This window comes from Balearica regulorum, chromosome 3 (assembly GCF_011004875.1).
Source record: "Balearica regulorum gibbericeps isolate bBalReg1 chromosome 3, bBalReg1.pri, whole genome shotgun sequence".
NCBI lineage: Eukaryota > Metazoa > Chordata > Aves > Gruiformes > Gruidae > Balearica > Balearica regulorum.
The window spans coordinates 114544144-114566325 of NC_046186.1; the positions used below are offsets into that span (position 1 = coordinate 114544144).

Consider the following 22182-nt stretch of genomic DNA (forward strand, 5'->3'; position numbering starts at 1 on the left):
GCCCGTGGAGAAGACCATGGTGAAGCAGGCTGTCCCCCTGCAGCCCATGGAGGAAGGATGAGGGGGTGTAGAGATTCCACCTGCAGCCTGTGGAGGACCCCACGCCGGAGCAGGTGGAGGCACCTGAAGGAGGCTCTAGCCTGTGGCAAGCCCACACTGGAGCAAGCTCCTGGCAGGACCTGTGGCCCCGTGGAGAGAGGAGCCCACGCCAGAGCAGGTTTGCTGGCAGGACTTGTGACCCCGTGGGGGACCCATGCTGGAGCAGTTTGCTCCTGAAGGTCTGCACCCCATGGAAGAGACCCACGCTGGAGCAGTTCGTGAAGGACTGTAGCCCGTGGGAAGGACTCATGTTGGAGAAGTTTGTGAAGGACTGTCTCCTGTGAGAGGGACTCCATGTTGGAGCAGGGGGACGATGAGAGGAGTCCTCCCCCTGAGGATGAAGAAGCGGCAGAAACAACATGCCATCAACTGACTGTAACCCCCATTCCCCGTCCCCCTGTGCCGCTGAGGGGGGAGTAGTTTGAAACCAGGAGTGAAGTTGAGCCTGGGAAGATGGGAGGGGTGAGGGGAGGTGTTTTAAGATTTGGTTTTATTTCTCATTGCTCTGCTCTGTTTTGCTAGGTAAATAAATTAGGTGAATTTCCTCTCTAAGTTCAGTCTGTTTTGCTCGTGACAATAATTAGCGAGTGATCTCTCCCTGTCCTTATCTTGACCCACAAGCCTTTCGTTATACTTTTTCTCCCCTCTCTAGTTAAGGAGGAGGAGTGATAGAGCGGCTCTGGTGGGCTTCTGGCCTCCAGCCAGGATCAACCCACCACAAAAAACAAAGAATATCCTTTTATCAGTCCCCAGGTCTTTTACTAATAAGCTGCAAATGCAGAACTTCAGTTAGCATGGAGTGGAGGCACGGATGAAATATACATTCTTACTGATGATTATCCATCATGTGAGAATGAAATCAAGACATGAGTAATGGCCTGTTTCAGTTTTTGGGGCTTTTTTGTTTGTTTGTTTGGGTGGGTTTTTTTCCTTTAACACATGCTTGGTAGTATAGATGAGTGAAAATTGCTAAAAATAATTTGGGCCAGATTCTTTAGTGATGAAACTCCATTACAGGCAAATGGAGTGCGAGTTTTCACTTGCTCATCTTTGTATTGACTTGTATAGGTATTGGGTCAAACCAACACAAGGGTGTGTGACAGCTGTGTTGTTACGTTTGCCATGGAAGGATAAAGAGTTTACAAAACTACATTTTTCCTGCTGCTGACAGCTGGCCAGAGAGGTCTAAGCTTTGAAGCAATGCTGCTGTGTGGTATCAGGGAATCCCAGCCTTCTTGAGGGGTGTGGGTGCATGGAGAGGGAAAGGGATTGATTAGTTTAATGCTGCCTTTGCCTTTAGCAGCATGTTTGCTGGCCTATGTGGTGTGCTTGTGTGCTGTACATGCACCCCACCTGTGAAGCTCTCTCTGGACCCTGCAGACATCCAGCTGCTGAGCTTGTGCCCTGTGGTTTATAAATCATTCAGGAGATTTGTGCATTACAACAGCAGAATCAGCTCTTTAGAGGGTGTCGAGGAAGGACCTCTACCTTGACTGGTATCTTTTAGGGAGGAGTGTATCTTTTTAGGCTGAGTGTATTTGCAAAGATCAGTCTTGGCACATAGTTTGAGAATGTATTGGGAAATTGTCAGGAAAGCTGAGGAAAGATGCAACTTTGTGGGATATAGATTGGTTCTGGGAATTCTGTGTCTAACTTTTCATGTCTTGCCTTAAGAAGGCTTTGCTGGAAAAGTAATCCCCTAAGAAGGTAGGGCCTAGTGCTGAAAAATAGATATACATAAATTTCAATCAGTAACTGAAAGAAAACTGTTCACCCAATAATATAATTGAATACTTTCTGACTAATTGAACCCCAAAACATACCCTGGAATACTTATCGGTCACTTCTTTGGTGGATTGTGCTTCAACAGAGGATTGCTGCTTTATAGGTCATATTCACTTATAATAGAAGAGAATCGTTTAAGTTGGAAAAGTTATCTTTAAGATCATCGAGTCCAACCATAAACCTAACACTGGCAAGTCCATCACTAAACCATGTCCCTAAGCACCACATCTATGCATCTTTTAAATACCTGCAGAGATGGTGACTCAGCCACTTCCCTGGGCAGCCTGTTCCAATGCTTGATCACCCTTTCACCCTTTTGGTGAAGAAATTTTTCCTAATATCCAATCTAAGATTGTGGGAGAAAGGCAGAACAGCATTGCAAAGGTCTCCTCTGACACCATGAAACCAAACGGATTTTGCTCTTCCTGAATCAGGTGGTGTTGAGATTTGTAGCTGAAGGCAGCTGCTGCTCTTTTACAAAATACAGCTGTGAGCTGTGTGTAAGAAGCAGCAAGATGACAGCACATCACAGGAGTTGGCAATTGCCACAGCAGCCTGAGCCCAAGTGCCACTTGATAGAATTATCAGAGATGCATGAGGCTTCAGTTCTAACTTAGCATAGGCACCAAGGCTGAAAGATTACTAAGGCAAAATGGACCTGTTCTCTTTGATTAGCTCTGATTTGCTACTCTGATGGCATATATCAATGTTAAAAGAAGGCCACTAAGCTTTTCTTTGTACTGCATTGGAAATGACACATTGCAAGAGGAGGAAAACTTCCATTCAAAATTGCAGAATCAGTGATGAAGTAAAATTAAAAAGAAAGATCAAAGATAGAAAGTAGGAAGAGGAAGAAAGAGGCAAGGTACAGTATGGCTGCAAAGACATCATTAATTTCATTTTAATGAATCTCGGACCACTCAGGAAGGGGAGGGTAGCTCTTTGTGTACTGGGCGAGAAAGAACAGCCTTTTGCCACTGCACTGAGATTTCCTTTGAACATAGTCTCTTACCAAAATGAAGGACTGCACTCTGCTTCATATTTCACAGAATTAGAAAAGACCAAGCTATTTTCTGACTCCCTGCATCCTGCTTATGTAACTTGCAGATGACGGCTATGCAACCTCTGGCTGAGCCCTGGAAAATTTTCTTGTCAGTGACTCAGGTGCTTGGCAAACAGGCTGGCACAGCAGGCTTGGAGATGACATTGCAGTTAGAGGCACTCCCTGGGTACCAGAGCCCAATTCAAGGTCCCTTTATGGAGGATCTTCATAGAAGAAGGTGATCATCCTGGTCACGTCATTGCCAAGACTCTCTGTGCTGATGCTATATTATGTGCAAGTAGAAAGCATCCCCCTTGATTGCATTAGAGCAGAAGAAAACCATAGCCCTAACTGTTACCCAGAGATGTGGGTCAGCAAGGAAGGAGAAGAGCTAGCCAAGAACGAGTCCTTGGCCTTTACATAAATAAAAATTCCTGCAGGATGTGGGGAGAACGTAGTGCAGCTGGGTTGCAAAAATGGGACTTCATGGGGAAGCACAAGGTCCTCTTTTGCAGGCCCCATTCCCAAATTCTATTCAGTCAACGTTGGTTTGGAGGTACTAGATGTGGCTGAAAGCTGGAGGACAGGACTGCGCATTGTGCTATAGGAGTAAAATTGAGAACAATTAAAAGGGAAGGATTAGACCTAGGGATGAAGGGAAAAACAGAGGCAGAACTGCTTCAGCTGCAAACTAGACCTCCCTGTGGGTGAGCTCTCATCTCCAGCAGCAGCAGATCCCAATTTCCACCTCTTTGGAAATGTGACTGAGATGAGCCAGGAGATCTGTACCACCAAGTAGGTTCAGTCACTGCAGAGGGTTGAGGCTGGGACAACTGTGAGATCCCCAAATATAGCCCATCTTATATGAATCTATGCAGCAAGCCCCCCTGGTAGTCTAGCTAAGTTTAAAGCAGTACTTAGCTCACCCCTGCACAGAGCCTGTTTGCCAGACTGCAGTGAGAGGAGACAAAAAAAGATGTTGCCACAGGGATGACCTGGTAACTAATGAATTTCATTGATCTTGTACTTGCAGGAGAGAGCAATGTACCCTCTGCAGTTCCTGTGAGCTTTTCTGCTGGAGGCACTGAGAGAGCAAACATGAGATGTTATCCAAAAGCAGGGCTGTGTGAGCCCACTGAACCTAACAATTCTGCGCTCTCATGGATGTATGAACACGTTAGTGCCGAAGATACCAGCATCAGGAAATCTCTTCATGGCTTCTACAAAATGTATTGCAAAAAATGGCCAGACAGATCAGATCCCACCTACGAGGCTGCATCACGATGTCTGTCGCAGAAGATTTCAGAGCTAGCAAACCAGGATGGAACAAAATACGCATCGCGTTGCCTGCAAATGGCCCAGGTGGTCTTGAACAGAGATGGATGTAAGATCTTTCCAAACCACCCCACTACTGCTTGTTTTTCAAAGCCAGCTGAAGAAGTCATGTTGGAAGACAGAAAGAGAACACCCGGACTCTCAGATGACATCCTGCAATTCCTCTTGAAACAAACACGTACAGAACATAGCCCTGACGTGTCACATGAGAAATGAGCAAGACACTGGTTTGTTTCTGTCGTTGGAGCTTTGCTTTCACGCTAAAAAGAGGCAACTTTCTTTGAAAAGTCCTCTTGGTGGTCCTCTTAGCACCACCTTCAACACCATGTGTTCCATGGAGGGATTCATCTGGAGCAGACCTTGCCACCTTGCCTCTATAGGGCAGCATCACATAAGGAGCGTGGTCTCCCTGTAACTGCTTGGGATGTGTTGACTAATCGGAGTGGGTGTCTGTTTTGGGACATCAAACATGATGATTTCTATGTACCAGGCTTTTAAATTGACTTATATCCCTACTCCAGCTGAACAGTGGCACAGCCCAAATTCAGCCCCTGTGTAGGCATGGATGTCCAAGTGCTGTTGACTATAACAGAGTGATTGAACAAGCTTGGCACAGTGTGCCCCAGACCTAGGGAGGAAACTTAAGATTTTGTTCTGAACTTGACTGATACTGTAACACCTATGTGTAACACCTGTCAGGGGTGCCTGATAGCTGTGTGTGTTTACCTACAGACATATGATCCCACCAATCATGATTGCAGTGCAGGTGAGCTTTTTCAACAGAAAAAGTGTTTGTGTGCATGAGAGAGAGAAGAAATACAGCTTCTGATTGGGTGGGTGTTTTTTTTTTTTAACAGAAGGGATAAAAAAAGAGAAGGAAAAGCTTTATCGCCTCAGTGATGTTTCTAACACTTCAAATGCACCAGCTGAGCAAACTGGGGATTTTTTCCTATGTGTATGAGCTGTTTTAAGAACAAGCTGAAATAGATTAATGAGTAAGGGCTCTGCAGAAGCATCCATAGAGAAGCTGCAGAGTTGGTGCCAGCTGCTCTGGTAGCTGCCTGCTGTAAGATGCACAGTATCTAGGAAAAGCAGAGCTCACATCTCTGCATGCCCAAGACTGCGGGTTGCTTTGTTGATTCTGTAGGGGCAATGCTGTTTTCTCTAGCTCTCTCTCTATCCAGTAGTCCCTGTTGATTTCTGCTATCTTGGGGTCTGAGCCCAGAGCTTTCACAAAGAGGAAGCCAATGCTTATTGCTTGAGTACACTCCATCATCTTTGTTAGCACTGCACAAGACCTTGTGATTACTTTACTGGTGTGTTGATGTATGAAGTAAAATGTTCTGTGAGATGTTTGAACCATGGAAGTGGTTGCTCTCCAGCAAAGATCATCTGGCATTGGTTGGTTACAGCAAAGGTTTAATTCTTCTGAAAAGCTCTGCTGCTGTTTATACCCAGAACTTTCTTGCCCTGGTTTTATTTGGCAAGATCACCACTAGCTACAGTGGGAACTGGCCCAATGCACTCACTGGTTGCCCAGCTTGAGTTGTGGTGATTATCACTTGCCCTATGACATTAAGAGGTGACCTGAAGGACTAATTCCCAGTAGTTTGTTTAGGTTACTGCTACCTATAGGGAATTTGAAGTGCTCTGGGTCTGATGCATCGCTAGGAATTTGGCAGGCATAATTCTCCTTTGCTTTGTGCTTGTGGAAACTGGGGGTGAATCCCAAGGAAAATAGCTGCATGAGAGATGCAGGACTGGGCTCCCACTGCTGAAGCTGTGGTGGGAAGGGGGTTGCTGTCACACGGGGCTGCAATTCAGGCCCCTCTGCTGTGCGTGTGGAAGCCCTTTGAAGTGGTCAACCAGGAGCAAGCAGAGCTTCCAATCCCTCTTTGGACAGGTTGTCAGTCATTAAAACTGTGTTTTACTGTCTGTAATTATAAATGTTCTGTTCTTCAATGATGTATCAGGCTCTAAAAGAGACACATGGGTTGGAGAAGATAGTTATGTGGTAGTCCTTACCAGGGTTGCCAGGCCCACTGTTTTGATGTAATTTTTGCTTTGTTTCACAGCTTGCTTGGAGAGCTTGCAAGTCAAAGAAACCTAGAAAAATTCTGAATTTTGTCTTCTCCAAACTTTTGTTAGATTTTCATTAAAATGTAGAATAAAACTAATTATTTTATGGCAGATTTTCATATTTTAGGCGCTTACAGAAACAGAGCAGTGCTTAGCTGGATAAACTGGGCTCCAAAATTCCATTAATTTTTAATGATAAAAAACCAAGCTAAAAGTTTAGGGGAGGCTGACAGTCTTGCCAGACACCTAACTGGTGTTAGGAGCCAAAACATGATAGAGTTTAGAATACCTGATCACTCCTGCTGTGAAATGAACAGCTCCATTTCTGGAGAAACACTTAATTTATAAGGTGTTTCACTGGGATCTTCTAGTTCAATCACTTTTATTAAGTTAAACAAGACTGCAGCACAGAGAATAACACTCATCACTCCTTTTCCCACTCACTGCTAATTAATTTTTTTACAAACCTGTGCTGGAACCTGCTATGTATATTTCCAAGTCTTCTGAAACCATTACTTATTTCCTTGATAAACATCTCTCCTTGATTTCTTCAAGACACAGGGAGATGAATGCATTCCTCCCCTTTGCCAGGTGTTACAAGTAGGACTCAACCAATTGCTTAGAACACCCTGTACTATGCCAATCCTATTTGGCATTTTATGATGCTGCATAGAAAAACTGTACTAACAAGTATTACCTCTGGTGAGCAATAGCACATGGGGCCTAAACTTAGGTCTGTTTGAATTTCTTAAGCTGACTGGCAGTTATAACTAAGATATGTTGCTTCGAATTAACTAAATTGGGTTTTTTTTCCTCTTGTTTTTGTGGACTTCTCTCACAGGCAGAAGGGAATCTGCCTGTGTTCTCGATCCACTAAACTGCCCTTTCACAGACTACTTCACTCCCTTCTTGCAATGGAGTCTTCAGAAAGGTGGAAACAGCTTTCAAGAAGCCATCAGCTTAAAATGTGTAGGGCTGCCACGATCCTCTGTCAAACCAGTCCTCAGCATTGCAGAGTGGGACAGCTGTGTAACAACTCCAATGTGCCTCCCACCACTGCAAACACAGCCACGGCTGCATGGTCTTCTGCTGTCAGTTGTAGAGGCATGAACTTGGCCAGAGCTGCTGCCCCCACAAACAACAGTGTCCAGCCAGTGATGGGAGAGAGGAGGAGGACAGACCCCAGGAACAGTGAGAACACAGGGAGGAAAGGGGATTTGTCGCGGGGGCGGGGGGGGGGGGGGGGCGGAACTGCCCCAGGAGCACTGGTGGGTGAGTACCTTCCTCGTGTTGAGCTTTTGGGCAGCTGCTCTCCTGGATGCTGGGTCGCCGAAGAGAGCTGCTCCGATGAGTCCGGAGACGTGGGCGCGCAGGGAGTTTTGCTGACCTTCCAGAGGCATGGAAGCGCCAGGAGCGCGGAAGGGACCCGCCACGAGGCGGAAGCTCTCGCGGGAACCGCTGACGAGACCTGGGCGTTGCCAGAGCAACGGTGCCCACCCCCCCACGCCATAAAAAGCAGCCTAGGGAACGCTGATGACCCGGAGCGCGGTGCGGCAGTTGCGCTGGAGGGTGCACATGGAGACCTTAGTCACTCTACCCGCTCAAGAGGTGACTCCATTGGTAGTCATCACCTCCTCGGAAGGAGTTTAGCCATGGCACTCACTCAGCAGAAAGCTTTAACCTGTTCTTGCCAGAAGGCATGTGGCAACCCAGACAGAGCTGCCACGAAAACATGCAGCCACCCAGCTCTCAGGCTGCAGGGAGTGTCAGAGCCTATCACTGATAGCGGATGGCAGTAGTGAGATTGGCTGTGTGAGGTGTGACCAGGTGGATGATCTGCTCAGCCTGGTGGCAGAACTACATGTAGAAGTGGAAAGATTAAGGAGCATCAGAGAGGCTGAGAAAGAGATAGACTGGTGGAGCCAAGCTCTGCCCTCCCTGAGACAGAAACAGGGACAACCAACAGACAAAAACCAAGGTGAAGGGGACCCTGTATCCTCCCCTTGTCAGGCAGAAGGCAGTAGCCTAAAAGGGAGAAGTAAATGGAAGGAAGTCCACACCTGGTGTGGCAGGCAAACTTACTCTCGTTGCCCACCTCGCCTTCCCAAGTGCCCCTGTGCAACAGGTACGAGGCTCTGGCTGTGGAAGGCCACTCAAAGGAGGATATGGATGATAGCTGAGCTACACCAGAGGTAGCACCAAGGCCAGAAAGGCCTCCACCCCATATCATGACCACCCCCACAAAGAAGAAAAGGTGGGTTATAGTTGTATGGGACTCCCTTCTGAAGGGTACAGTGGGCCCAATATGCAGGGCAGACCCTCCCCTCAGAGAAGTCTGCTGCCTCCCCGGGGCCCATGTCAAGGACATTACGAGGAAACCCCCCAGCCTGGTATGGCCCTCTGACTACTACCCACTACTGTTTCTCCATGTGGGTGGGGACAAAGCTGAGACACATAATGCAAAAGCAATCAAAAGGGACTTCAGGGTCTTGGGACAATCACTGAAGGGATTTGGAGCACAGGTATTTTTTTCCTCCCTCGTTCCAGTTGAGGGCAGTAACATTGGGAGGAACAGGCGGACAGAGTCCATAAACACATGACTCCGTGGCTAGTGTCATTGCCACAACTTTGGTTTTTTTTACAATGGGATGGCCTACACAGAACCAGACTTGATGAGCTCTGATAGGATTCACCTCTCTCAAAGGGGAAAAAGGATCTTTGCCCAGGAACTAGTGGGGCTCATCGACAGAGCTTTAAACTAGGCAGGGAGGGGGATGGCCACATCTCACACATTGCAGCATGCTTGAAGCCTAGAGGAGACAAGCCAGGGGCTCCAGAGGCAACAGGAACCAACAGGGAAACACTGGGAAAATATGTCAAAGGAGCTCCAGCCAGTAAGTCAGCCTCATCGAGGGCACAACTGAAATGCCTTTGTGCAAACACACGGAGCATGGGAACAAACAAGAGGAGCTGGAGACATGCACACCTGCAGGGCTATCACCTTATTGGCATCACAGAGAAGTGGTGGGATAGCTCCTATGACTGGAGTGTTGGGATGGAAGGGTACAGGCTCTTTAGGAAGGACAGGCAGGGCAGATGAGGAGGGGGTGTCACCCTTTATGTCAATGACCAGCTGGAGTGCATGGAGCTCCACCTGGGGCTGGATGAGGAGCCCACTGAGAGCCTATGGGTCAGGATTAAAGGGAGGGCAGGGGCAAGACACATCATAGCAGGAGTCTGCTACAGGCCACCTGACCAGAGAGACTAAGCAGATGAGGCCCTCTGTAGACAGATGGGAGCAGCCTCATGTTCACAAGCCCTGGTCCTTATGGGGGAATTCAATCACCCCGATATCTGTTGGAGGGGCAACGCAGCAGGGCACAAGCAATCCAGGAAGTTCCTGGAATGCATTGATGATAACTTCCTCCTCCAGGTGATAGAGGAGCCAATGAGGAGAGGTGCCATGCTGGACCTTGTTCTCACCAACAAGGAGGGGCTGGTAAGGGATGTGAACCTCAAGGGAAGCCTTGGGCAGCAGTGACCACAAAATGGTGGAGTTCAAGATTCTCAGGGCAGTGAGGAGGGCACACAGCAAGCTCATTACCCTGGCCTTCAGCAGAACAGACTTCGGCCTCTTCAGGGATCTGCTTGGTAGAGTGCCATGGGACAAAGCCCTGGAGGAAGAGGAGCTCAAGTCAGCTGGCTAATATTCAAGGATCACTTCCTCCAAGCTCAGGAACGATGCATCCCAACAAAGAGGACGTCAGGCAAAAACACCAAGAGGCCTGGATGAATGAACAAGGAGCTCCTTGGCAAAGCCAAACAAAAAAAGGAAGCCTACAGAGGGTGGAAGCAAGGGCAAGTAGCCAGAAAGGAATACAGAGAAACTGTCTGAGCAGCCAGGGATCAGGTGAAGAAAGCTAAAGCCCTGATAGAATTAAATATTGCCAGGGATGTTTCTATGGGTATGTCAGTGATAAAAGGAAGACTAGGGAAAATGTGGGTCCCCTCTGGAATGAAACAGGCAACCTGGTTACCCAGGATATGGAGAAGGCTGAGGTACTCAACAACTTTTTTGCCTCAGTCTTTACTGGCATGGACTGAAGTCCATGGGACCTCATGAGATGCATCCATGGGTCCTGAGGGAACTGGTGGATGAAGTGGCCAAGCCACTCTCCATCATATTTGAGAAGTCCTGGCAGTCCAGCAAAGTTCCCACTGACTGGAAAAGGGGAAACATAACCCCCATTTTTAAGAAGGGAAAAAAGGAAGACCCAGGGAACTACAGGCCAGTCAGTCTCACATTTGTGCCTGGCAAGATCATGGAGTAGATCCTCCTGGAAACTATGCTCTGGCACATGGAAAATAAGGAGGTGATTGATGACAGCCAACATGGCTTCACTAAGGGCAAATCATGCCTAACAAATTTGGTGACCTTCTATGGTGGGGTTACAGCATTGGTGGACATGGGAAGAGTGACAGACGTTATCTACCTGGACTTGTGCAAAGCATTTGAGGCTGTCCTGCATGACATCCTTGTCTCTAAATTGGAGAGACATGGATTTGATCGATGGACCACTCGGTGGATAAGCAATTGGCTGGATGGTGGCACTCAAAGAGTTGTGGTCAGCAGCTCAATGTCCAAGTGGAGAACAGTGATGAGTGGCCTTCCAGTACCTAAAGGGGGCCTACAGGAAAGGCAGGGAGGGACTGTTTATCAGGGAGTGTAGTGACAGGACAAGGGGTAATGGGTTCAAGCTGAAGGAGTGTTGATTTAGATTAGATGTTAGAAGGAAATTCTTTAGCGTTAGAGTGGTGAGGCACTGGAACAGGTTGCCCAGAGAGGTTGTGGAGGCCCCACTCCTGGAAGTGTTTAAGACCAGGTTGGATGACGCTTTGGGCATCGTGGTCTAGTGGAGGGTGTCCCTGCCCATGGCAGGGGGCTTGGAACAAGATGATCTTTGAGGTCCCTTCCAACCCAAACCATTCTATGATTCTATGGTACTAATGAGATCCCTGGCAGAGTTTTCCCTTTAAAATGAAACGGATCTCTCAGAGCCCAAAGAGCCTGATGTGAGTCAGCAACAGAGCAATGAACACAGCCACCTAAGGTCTTCCCTTGGAGGCCTCCTATCTCCTGGCTCCGTGGCTTCTTTGCTGCTTTACTCCCTCTGCCAGGAAGATGTGTGCCTTTGTGCATGTTTTCCACCCATTGGATTGACACTGAAGGAGTGGTTTGCTGTGGTGATGTTGCTTGCTGACTGGGGAAGCTATTCATTCTCCAGTGTGGACATGTTCAAGGAAGCATGGAGAGCAAGAGGAAAGAATGTACAGAAGGTGACAGCATATAGGCAAAGAAGAAAGAGGAAAGGACAGTTGGGATTGACATCAAGGTTCCTAGCTAATGCAGTTACTCTAGTACAGCCACACCAGATTTAGCATATGATCTTCAGCATTTCAGTTTGGAGATAGCTCTTACCCTGCTAGCCCAGCTGCTGAGACCTCTCATCTGTTCCGTTTCCACACTGGCCAGATCGCAGCACGGGTGTTTGTTTTTCATGCACGTCAGATTCCTTGCTGCAGTTTCACGTGAGGCTGCTATTCCTGCCTTACTGCCTGTGGCAGATTGGCACAGCTGCTGTGCTCTGCAGGTGTTTCCAGCAAAGGCAATGGAAATTTGGCTGTTGACTTTAGCCAGACCAGGAAGAGGCCCTGCTGGCTCAGCTGGCTGCAAACTGTGGCAAAGATCTTTGGACTTGGTGCAACCTCTCTTTGCAAATAGATTTATACTGGGACTATCTAGGTTTAGGTTGCTGTCCTTGAATCATCATGAAACTGTTACATGTGGTTTCTTCCTGGTTCTGCTTCATGTGTTGCTTGCTTGCTTTTATGGCAGGGGTGTTGTACACATGCTGGAGGGCACACAAAATATTGGAGCAGACCCTCAACTGCTCCCCCAGCTACTCAAGTTAATGGTGCTAGGGGAAAAAAAGGAGTTGAGATGAAGATCCAGCATAATTTCTGTAGTAGTAAATATATCTGCAGGTGCTGGTCTGTCAGAATCCAGAGAAAAGCATCCTGCAGGCAAAAATTATGGAAAAAGGTAATACCAACTGCTTCAACAATAGATACAGCTGGAAAAAACAAATGTGCTCGTGAGTGTGCTGTCAATAATTACAGTAACAGTATGAGCCCCTCCCTGCCAGCTCGCATTGCTACAGGTCTGTCACAGCTACAAGGGCATTAATGCTGATGGATGTAGGGAGCTATTGCTAAGGATGTACAGGGAGGAAGATCTTCAATGTGAATCAGATGTTGTTGCTTATAATTTTTTGCCAGTGTTTATGCTGTTCCACACAGTTAAATATGAGTTGCTGTGCAAAACTTTTAACTGCCATTTTAAGGGAAATAACCTCCCAGAAAGAGAGAGCTGGAGAAGTCAGAGGACTGCATCTGAATCTCTTCAGTTGCTGTATTGGGTTTGGTGATGAATTGGTCTGTGCTTTGTGTTAGCTCTAAAACCACCTGGTCTCCTATTCAGATATTTTTAAAAAAAAAAAAAAAAAAAAGCCAAACCCATACAATTTCCACAAAGAAAGCTGGAGCAAAATATGAGTTTCCTGTTCTTTTAGGAGAGTCCTGCTGTTACTGAGGTTTGAGAAATACCTGCTGGGTTTTGATGGAAGAGAAAAGAAGCCCTAATGGACTATGGTCTGACCCTATATCAGCCCTAGAGCTAGATGTGGTCTTCCTCACCCATAACAAATGTGAGGTATCTGCCTGGAGCCCCTCTTTGGGGCTGTGAGGAGAAAGGGTGCATGCAGGGTTCTCCTCCTGAGGCATGAAAAAAACTGCGTTGCCATCTTTTTATCTGCTCTTCGAATTAGATTTATAAAACATTCAAGGGAATAGCTGTTGTTTTGCTTTAAGGGTTTTAAGTGATGGCAGAATGAGCCAATTAGTTTGGAAGGTGTGTGTCCATGCAGGAAGTTAAGCTGGGGTCCTGCTGTGGGGAGATCATGCAGCTTCTCTACACACAGAAGGCCAGAGAGGAGGCGAGGTGTCTCCGGTGAGGTCATGCTTCTGCTTCAGCTCCTCTGGGCTCTTGGGGCCGTATAGCCACTGCCTTTAACATGCACGCTTATTAGAAATTTCTGATGCAGCAAGAAAAGTGATAAGAGGACTCATTACTCTTCAGCCCTTTAGGAAATGAGATGCAAGTAATGACGAAATAGAGAACAGGTACTGCTGAAAGAGCATGAAGATAAATACCGGCAGAGGAGAACAGGAAACTGTTCAATTTTAAAAACCAACGTAGGCAGAACAGACTGGATACAGCTGAAATATTGGGATTATGACTCACATCTACAAATCTTGGCTGGCATCTCACAGAGGACGTGGTAAGCTCTATGCTACTGAAGCACAGTCTCTTGAAAAGTTTGTGCCTCTCACGGTCAGGAGCGCCTGCAGTTCTGCACACTGCTCAATTCCAGGTACAATACTTGGCTCATGCCAATAAATCTGCCAAAAATAGATGTGTGTCATGCACTGAGACAGAAGGAAGGGCAAAGATAGAGCCCCTTGGAATACACGCCTCTGGAGCAGGTGATAAATTTGATGCAGGTCTTGTCTAATGACGTGGTTTAGGCCCAGCCGGCAGCAGAGCACCACGCGGCCGCTCGCTCACCCCTCCCCCAGTGGGATGGGGAGGAGAACAGAAAAACAACGGCAAAGCCTTGAGGGTTGGGATAAGGGCAGTTTACTGGGACAGCAAGGGAGAGGGAAAACAATCAACAATAGTACTGATAACAGATATTAACAATGGGTGATAACAGAGAACAATTTACTGATCCAACAACCCACCACCACCGACCAGACACTCGGTGCCGTTTTGGTGTGGTTCTGGGACCGTCACATGGTATGGAATAGCCCCTGGCCAGCTTGGCTCACCTGTCCTGGCTCCTTGTGAAATTAACTCTATCCTTGCCAGAACCAGGACATCTAGAGAAGATGTTGGGGTTTTTTTTCTTAACTGTATTTGGTTTCTTTGGAAACCCATGCTCTTACTCCAAAGCCCAATGCTTTTGAAGTGACCTATGTCCCCCTCTGCCCTATCCCTAAATACAGAAAAGGATGAACACTCCCATGCAAATGTCCCTGCCTTTGGACACGTTTGGTCCCAATGTTCATGTCCCAGCTTTGCTGCCATGACCCCTGATACACTGTCGAGTTTACACTATCTAGGTATCTGTTACTATGTGAAATATCTGCCTTCTCCTGTCATGTTGATATTCCCTGATTTTCAAGTATTTCAAGAATTTTCAGCCCTGTTGCCTTTGGGGTGTTTTTTTTTTTATTTTTGCCTTCTGGGACTGGAAGAAGCCACAGAAGCACAGTCAGAGGCTCATTAGTTTTGATCTGACTCTGCTTAGCTGTCCTCAGAAGGCCTGAAATAGTGGCCTGGAAGTGTGGCCATCCATAGGTGGATAGATGATGGCTCCTTCCAGGTAAAGAACAGAGTTTTTTTCTGGATGTTTAAGTACCAAGAGTGGTATGAGGCCCTCATGGAAACGTCCCATGTTCTGTACATTTCTCCCCAGCCTATGCAATAACCTCTGAGAAACTGCATTTCCTTTTGAGGGGATGAAGTGCTTTCCTCCTTGCCTGGCTTGCACTTGACTTAGCTTTGATGCTTCCATGGTTTCAGCACTCGGCAAAGCACAAATTGTTGTCTTCTCAGAGGCCCTTTGCTGCTGGTTTCTCTCCCTTGACTTTGTTTGCTTCTGTGACCCACCCCATCATTTTATTTTTTTCTCCACTGCATTATTTAAGGCAGGAAATAACCTGTTTCCCTGGAGGCATGGAACCAGGCAATGCTGGACCACTTTGTACCTGAACGTGCTCCACCACCGTGAGCTCGGTAGACAGCTGGGCTTCTTTGGTTCAGCTTTCAATAGCAGACTTAGCTGTAACCACAGAACATTTAGCCACTGGGAAAAAAATACACCTGAATTTATAGTCTCCTTGAAACTCCCCTGCCAGTTGTTGCCTGTGCTGTGTGCACGCTCTGGGTAGGGTTGCTTGCAGGTGGCAGATTTGTGCAGTAGGAAATATCCCTCTGAGTTTTTGTTTTTCCCTTGCTCTAGGCCAAGCGCGACTTGTCACTCACCTGCATGATCCCAGGTGCTCTCAGTGCCCTCCTGCCCTCTGCTTCCTGCCCGCTTCAAGAGCTGTAGGAGCAAATTTTCCCAACTTTCCCTAAATCATGCTGCTGCGGCTCTGGCAATTTGCACTGAAGGGAGAGCAGGGATTCTTGATTCCTGTTACGAAGGTTGCACATGCGCAAGTCACGTTTGTTTCCTCCCTTGTTGTAGTGACCCTGCCTGAAGCAGCAAAGGTGTCCCCTCCACAGCCCACGTTCCCTCCAGCCACCTCCCCTCTGTTCCCCAATGTGAGCCCCTGCAGCTGTGTGCCCCGTGCCATCTCTGGGCTATTCCTAGGAAGCCATGCCTGAGCTTTGGGCTGCCCACAAGCCCACAGACACCTCTGTTCGTCCCCTGCTGTGGTAGTGTGTGGAGGCTGCTTTTGCAAAGGCATTTGATGCCTTCTACTGCAGAGTAAGTCCAAGGGGTTTTTTTTTATCTTCTGCTTGTTCAAGAAGGTGTCCCTGCTCACAGCAGAGGAGCAGTGCTCCAAGCCTGGGTTAAGACAACACCTAAAACCCACAACACCCTTCAGGGTTGTGTGTATACAAGATCCCACAAGATCTTCAAGTGAAATGTGTAAGTGAAGTAAAAGATGGGGAATAGCATCAGCCCCATAGGGCATAAGAAGCAAGGCCAAAGTTGATTTGTCATTGTCAAGTAGGATGAACATAGGACATGGTGAGGACTTGACAGCCAGTGCCTGAGGGGTTTCCCTGCTGTGCAGCCCAGATCCAAAGCCCGCCTGAGGTCCTGGGGAGTGCTCTCGTTAGAGATGTGTGCACTTTGGCTTGTATATTTACCAGCTGAGCTGGACCAGCATTCCTCAGTGTCTCAGAGGGGTGACTCACGCTGCTGCAGGCACAAACCTCCCTGCCCATGCGCACCAGCCACCTGGGTTGCCTTGGGGCTCGTTTTTGGACTAAGTCTGGCAGCCAGTGAGCGCTGCCTCTCTATTCCCACAATGAACCTTATATAAATGCCTGATCCAAACTGTTTTGTCATCCTTGATGAATCCTCCTGCTATTAAGTCGTTTCCCACTTTCCTCAGCTCAGAGCTCTTCCAGGATATTTGGTATCGATGGCCTCACCAATGCTTACTCTGACAGAATTTTATTTTTCCCTCCCACGCAGCTGCTAGTGGGAGGCACTGATTCATGCCAACGACCTGACTGATGCTGGAGCCGAAAGGCAGCCAGGAAGAGAGCTGAGCTTCTGCGGCAGGCAGGTGCTGGAGCAGATCCTCAGCAGGCATCAGTGAAGTAGCTCCTAGCCTATGAATAGAGCCAGGGCCTTTTACATCAGCAGAGGATCTTTCCCCAGGAGTTTGAGGTGTTTTGGTATGCATGGGTACATTGGGACATATGGTCGCTAAAATCGGTGTACAACAGGCAGTATACATCCTATATAAATGTGTCTATTTCATTATTGAGCGTAGGTGATTTTGCGTGGGGCATTTGTTTTCCCACAACACAAAAGTTCATTTTAAAAATACCCTGTTCTGTAGGCTTTCCCTAATGACTATTTTTCTCCACACATCTATTAGCCAACAACATATGCCAGCATTTCTTCCTTAAAAGTAAAAACTGGCACATAGCACACAGAGCATGAAATAATAAGATGTGATTAAGACAGTAGCTGGAGCTAACCAAAGCCAGGAAACTCATGGCTGAAAGGTCAAACCTTTATTTAAATTGCGTTTGCAATGGCCTATTTATTTGCAGGTGCTGTGAATTAAGAGGGAAAGTTTTGTAATGAAAGAACATCTGGCATGGAAAATCTCACCTCAGTTCAAGCTGAACAAAGTTGCACACATGCTAGAAGGTAAGTTCTTGTGATGGGAAATGTTGGTCAACCTCAGGGCTGGTAAGGCTGTTCAGCGTTAGCTGTAATGACGGTATTTCTGGGTAAGATGCAGCACATGGGCAAGGTATTCTGCTAAATGGGTACTAAAATCAGCATGTCCCACCAGAGAAACAGGATGATTCTGTGACTAAGGATACTGAGGTGAGAATAGGGGAGATCAGTACTATGCCCTACAACATGTTTTCAGTGTGAATTTAACAAATTGCTTTGTTCTGAGTTTGCAGCGGCTTGTTTTGGGTAGTTGAGAACTTTGAAGAAGGAATGAGATTTACACCCACATCTTTGCCTAACAGCAACTCCCCTAGAAAGGCTGCAGTTAGAGGTTGGAATAATATAGTTTTGTGTCTGTGATCCAGGCTCCCTTGTTCAAGAAGCAACTCAGGATGTGCTCTGTGAGGCTGGTGTGTTTTCATTTCCTTATCCCCTCATCCTCCCTGGGTTTGGGGGGTCCCTGAGGGACCATTACTGCTCTGGGCATGGACTGCAGGCCAAGAGAGTCAGGACACAGCCAAAGGCAGCTGTAGGATAACTGCCTACATGTTCTTAAAGCACTTCTTCCCTCCACAGGATGGCTGGATCTACAGGGGAGTTGCTTTGTTTTGTATTTTGGGATGGCTTTTTTTGTGATCTGAGTTCTCACTTTGGTAAGGAAAGGACAGTCTTAGTTTTGAGACGTGTTGGTGCTGGAAGCAGAAAGAGGTGCCCACAAGGTGAGTACCACATGGAGCGATGAGAAGCGTGTGTGTGTAAACAAACCCTACGTCTGGGGTTTTGTCTCCATGATTGTTAATGCTGGTTGTCTGGTGTTCAAGAATAAACTTGTTGCATGTGAATTATTGAACAGAAAAAAAATCTTCTGGGATGAGGAAACACAGAGTGTGGTTAAAGGCTTTTTGAAGGCTGGGTAGTCTTTCCAGAGGCTGCAGTGGATTAGGCTCAAAACACAGCAGTGCGCTGGACAAGGATCAGACTGATTTCTGGGGTGCTTCCTCCTGTTCCCGCTACCACAGGGTGCCACTGTGGTGCGAGCGCTCGATGAGAGGACATGGCGTCAGCACCCAGCCTGCCACGAAGAGAAAGAAATTAAGCTGATAAAATGCAGATGCTTCTTGTTCAGAGTTTAAGTGCAGCAGGCACTTGACAGCCCTGGTCCTGGGTTGTCCTCAGTGTATACGAGTGGGACAGTCACTCCATATACACTGCCTGGCCAGCGCTGGGTGCTTCTAACCTTGAACAGAGGTGTCTTCTTAACTTTGTTCCCAGTGTAAGTTTGCCACACGTGACCCATTTGAGTGGAAATATCTCCCCTGAGGTGGCCACCTGACACAGGTCTGCATGGAGGAAGAGTAGCGGGGGAACTCTCTCTTCCCAAAGCCAGGGCATGACACTTTGTAGGCTCAGTATGCCTCACGAGAGAGGTGGCAAAGCCACCCACTATGGCTTACTCTTCCCCATGTCCAGGGTAGCAGAGTCTCTTTCAGGGTCACTTTTTCTGCTTTTAGTGCTTGTATCACCTCTCCACCCCCCCAGGGTTACAACTGGATGCTGGGCCTTTTGTCAGGGCTTGCACCAGCACATGTCTTTTTTTCCTCCCAGGGTGTTTAAAATGGTTTTTGCTCAGCCTATCAAACATCACTGTTTTGGGTTTGCGTGGCAAGGTTTTGGTAGCAGGGGGGCTACAGGGGTGGCTTCTGTGAGAAGCTCCTAGAAGCTTCCCCTTTGTCTGATAGAGCCAATGCCAACCGGCTCCAAGACGGACCCGCTGCTGGCCAAGGCCAAGCCAATCAGTGATGGTGGTAGTGCCTCTATGATAACATATTTAAGAAGGAAAAAAAAAAACCTAGCAGGAGCTTTTGCAACCAGAGGGAAGAGTGAGATGATGTGAGAAACTTTGTAGACACCAAGGTCAGTGAAGAAGGAGGGGGAGGACGTGCTCAACGCACTGGAGCAGAGGTTCCCCTGCAGCCTGTGGTGAAGATCATGGTGAAGCAGGCTGTCCCCCTGCAGCCCATGGAGGATGATGGGGAGCAGAGATTCCACCTGCAGCCTGTGGAGGACCCCACAGCAAAGCAGGTGGAGATACCTGAAGGAGGCTGTGACCCCATGGGAAGCCCGCCTTGGAGGAAGCTCCTGGCAGGACCTGTGGCCCCGTGGAGAGAGGAGCCCACACCAGAGCAGGTTTGCTGGCAGGACTTGTGACCCCGTGGGGGACTCATGCTGGAGCAGTCTGTTCCTGAAGGTCTGCACCCCATGGGAGGGACCCACACTAGAGCAGTTCATGAAGGACTGCAGCCCATGGGAGGGACTCCTGTGGGAGAAGTTGGTGGAGAACTGCCTGCCATGGGAGGGACCCCACACTGGAGCAGGGGAAGAGTGTGAAGAGTCCTCCCCCTGAATAAGAAGGAGCAGCAGAGACAACGTGTGATGAACTGACTGTAACCCCCATTCCCCATCCCCCTCTGTTGCTGGGGGGGGAGTAGGTAGAAATCAGGAGTGAAGTTAAGCCCAGAAAGAAGGGAGGGGTGGGAGGAGGTGTTTTAAGATTTGATTTTATTTCTCATTCCTCTACTCTGTTTTGCTTGATAAGATGAATTTTTTCTAAGTTCAGTCTGTTTTGCTCGTGACGATAATTAGTGAGTGATCTCACCCTGTTCGTATCTCGACCCATGAGACTTTCGTTACACCTTTTCTCCCCTGTCTAGTTAAGGAGGTGGAGTGATAGAGTGGCTTTGGTGGACACCTGGTGTCCAGCCAGGGTCAACCCACCCCAATCACGTGGAGTAGTGGAGTAGCTGGACTGAGTCACCCCCAAGGGCCTCCTGCCTGACCTGAGTTTCCACCAGCTGCCAGTGGAAAGGCTGAGGAGACCCTGGGGTGTTGCTTAAGGCTGAGATACAGGGCCAAGCCCAAGGGAGCAGGCATGGCCACCTTCTGGAAATCCAAAGAGATTGTGCCAAAGAGAATGTCCCACACGTGCTTTTTCAAGAGACAGGCCTGAGGACAAGGTAGTGCAGCATCAGATGTGCTTAAGAACCCAAGGGAGAGCTGGAGCCACCCCCTTGGCATGGGAGCCTGGCTCCCAGCTGGTCAAGGCCACCTTTGCAAGGTCTGGAGACAGACATGGTGGCAGGTTGCTGCATTAGTACCCCTATATAACAGGTCACAGCTCTTGGCATCTGCTGGTTTCCACCTTGTAAGGACATTGAATCTTGAAAGCGCTTTTTTCTATATTCTCTGGCAGGATGTGTCCTGGCTCTACATCCCTGGTGGGGGGCCTGCAGCACATTGCAAGGATTTTTGGCTGGAAAGCTGCAGAGGCAGATGTGTGTGATGGGATTTTGAATGTCAGCAAAGATGCCCTTTGCTGCCCATAGGCTGCCAGGTGCCAGCTGCTGTGAACCTCTGCTGTTTGCAGTAAGCGCTGCTCCTTGAAAATCGGTGCTTCTCCAGGGAGCGCAACATGAACCAAATATCCCCTCTCTGGCAGCCACTATGCCATAAACCTCTCATTGAGACCAGCTGGGTGGATGGGATGTCAAGTGAGTGCCAGGCAGTGTGGAGGTTTCTGCGAGACCGTGCTCCTCTCCCTGACTAGGAAGAGATCTTTAGAGAAGGGACAGAGTGGTGGCCCTGGTGTGGGGCCATGGGATCCACGTGCAGCATCCACACTTTGGGTCTTGGTATGCCAGTGCTGCCCAGCTTTTGTAGAGAGGTAGCAAACCCAGAATGTTTGTGACCATCTGTGTTTGAAGAGAAGGACCTAAATTAATGTTACTGGCACATAGAGAAAAGAGCGCGAAATTAATTCCTCCCTGAGGGAAAGACAATTAAGTCAGCTCCTGTCCATCCCGCCAGTCGGTCACTCAGCACTTGTTCTGTCAGCTGATCAGTAGTTGCACAGCTCCAGACTGCACCATGCCCAACCAGAACAGTTGGGACAAGAGGGAGGGAGGTGGGAACAGAGCACTGGAGCAGGTGGGTGGCCAGGCTGGGATGCAGGAGCAAGTTAGGATCTCTGGGTAGAAAGGGGAGACATTAAAAATCATTGAATTCCCAAATTCCCACATTGAATGTCATTAATTCTGCCTCTTGCAGAATAGCTCTTCTATTCTGAAAGTTCCTGATTATCCTTGAGAGGGTGCTTTCTTGGTTATTGCAGGGTTGGAGGGAAGGTTTAGGTTGCGTTTGAAAGCCTTCACTTTTGGGGAGCCAAACTCTGGACACTCCTGCTAGGAAAAGCATTACTGCCACTTGGCTTGCGGAGCCTCCTATCTGTTGGGCTTTTTCCACTGATAGTCTCATTCCCAGCTGCTCATTCCTACTGACTTTATGAATTGTGGTGGCTGCTTTTTCAGAGGCTGGGGGAATTGCTCTCCTGGCTGTCATGCTGCAGTGGCGCAGGGAGGGTGTTTTGCAAAACGTCAGGTCAGCACTGAAATGTGGACCCTGTGCTTGTTCTGCCTCACTGTCGGGGTGACTATCTGAGGTCCCTGGAGTTGTAATGGGGGAGATGAGACTGGAGAAAACTCAGGAGCAGAAGGATGGTGGTGTCCAGTGAACAGGATGGTTCTGTGTGAGGAAGGCGACATCCCTGACAGGCCCTACCTTGTCAGTATGGCATTTTGCAGAGGAATTGTAACTGTCATTTGCCTCTGGAAAATTGTCCCTGCATCACAAATATAGGTAGTTGCTGTCTTACCCAGAAGGGAATGCCTGAAAAGTTGCGTGTCTACAGCAAAACCTAAAATGACAGGCCAGAGATGTGCTCTCTGG

At 48.1% G+C, this 22182-nt stretch overlaps 2 protein-coding genes across 11 annotated transcripts in view; both read left to right on the top strand.

Annotated features, from left to right (window-relative positions):
- The window catches only part of CHGB (chromogranin B), a 79478-nt gene that overhangs the window by 38783 nt on the left and 18513 nt on the right, over positions 1-22182 (top strand). The window contains exons 2-3 of one of the 10 annotated variants that reach the window (XM_075749624.1): positions 17268-17367; positions 17977-18119. The exons of 8 other annotated variants lie outside the window; for them this stretch is intronic. In XM_075749624.1, coding sequence (XP_075605739.1) covers positions 17315-17367; positions 17977-18119 — 196 coding nt within the window. In that variant the 5' untranslated portion in view covers positions 17268-17314. Of the gene's footprint in view, positions 1-17267; positions 17368-17976; positions 18120-22182 lie in introns of those variants that run through there. One more of the 10 variants, XM_075749628.1, reaches the window with a different exon arrangement.
- On the top strand, positions 2959-6416 carry SHLD1 (shieldin complex subunit 1). Its single transcript, XM_010313692.2, has 2 exons — positions 2959-3133; positions 3960-6416. Exons 1-2 carry the CDS (start codon positions 2992-2994, stop codon positions 4475-4477), a joined length of 660 nt encoding a protein of 219 aa, XP_010311994.2. The 5' UTR covers positions 2959-2991; the 3' UTR covers positions 4478-6416.

What these genes read in the sequence shown, in the direction of transcription:
- SHLD1 (XM_010313692.2), top strand. Translation starts at nt 2,992, where the DNA reads ATGACGGCTATGCAACCTCTGGCTGAGCCCTGGAAAATTTTCTTGTCA. An exon ending in GTACCAGAGCCCAATTCAAG is followed by an intron (nt 3,134 to 3,959) that starts GTCCCTTTATGG and finishes TTGTACTTGCAG; the next exon opens with GAGAGAGCAATGTACCCTCT.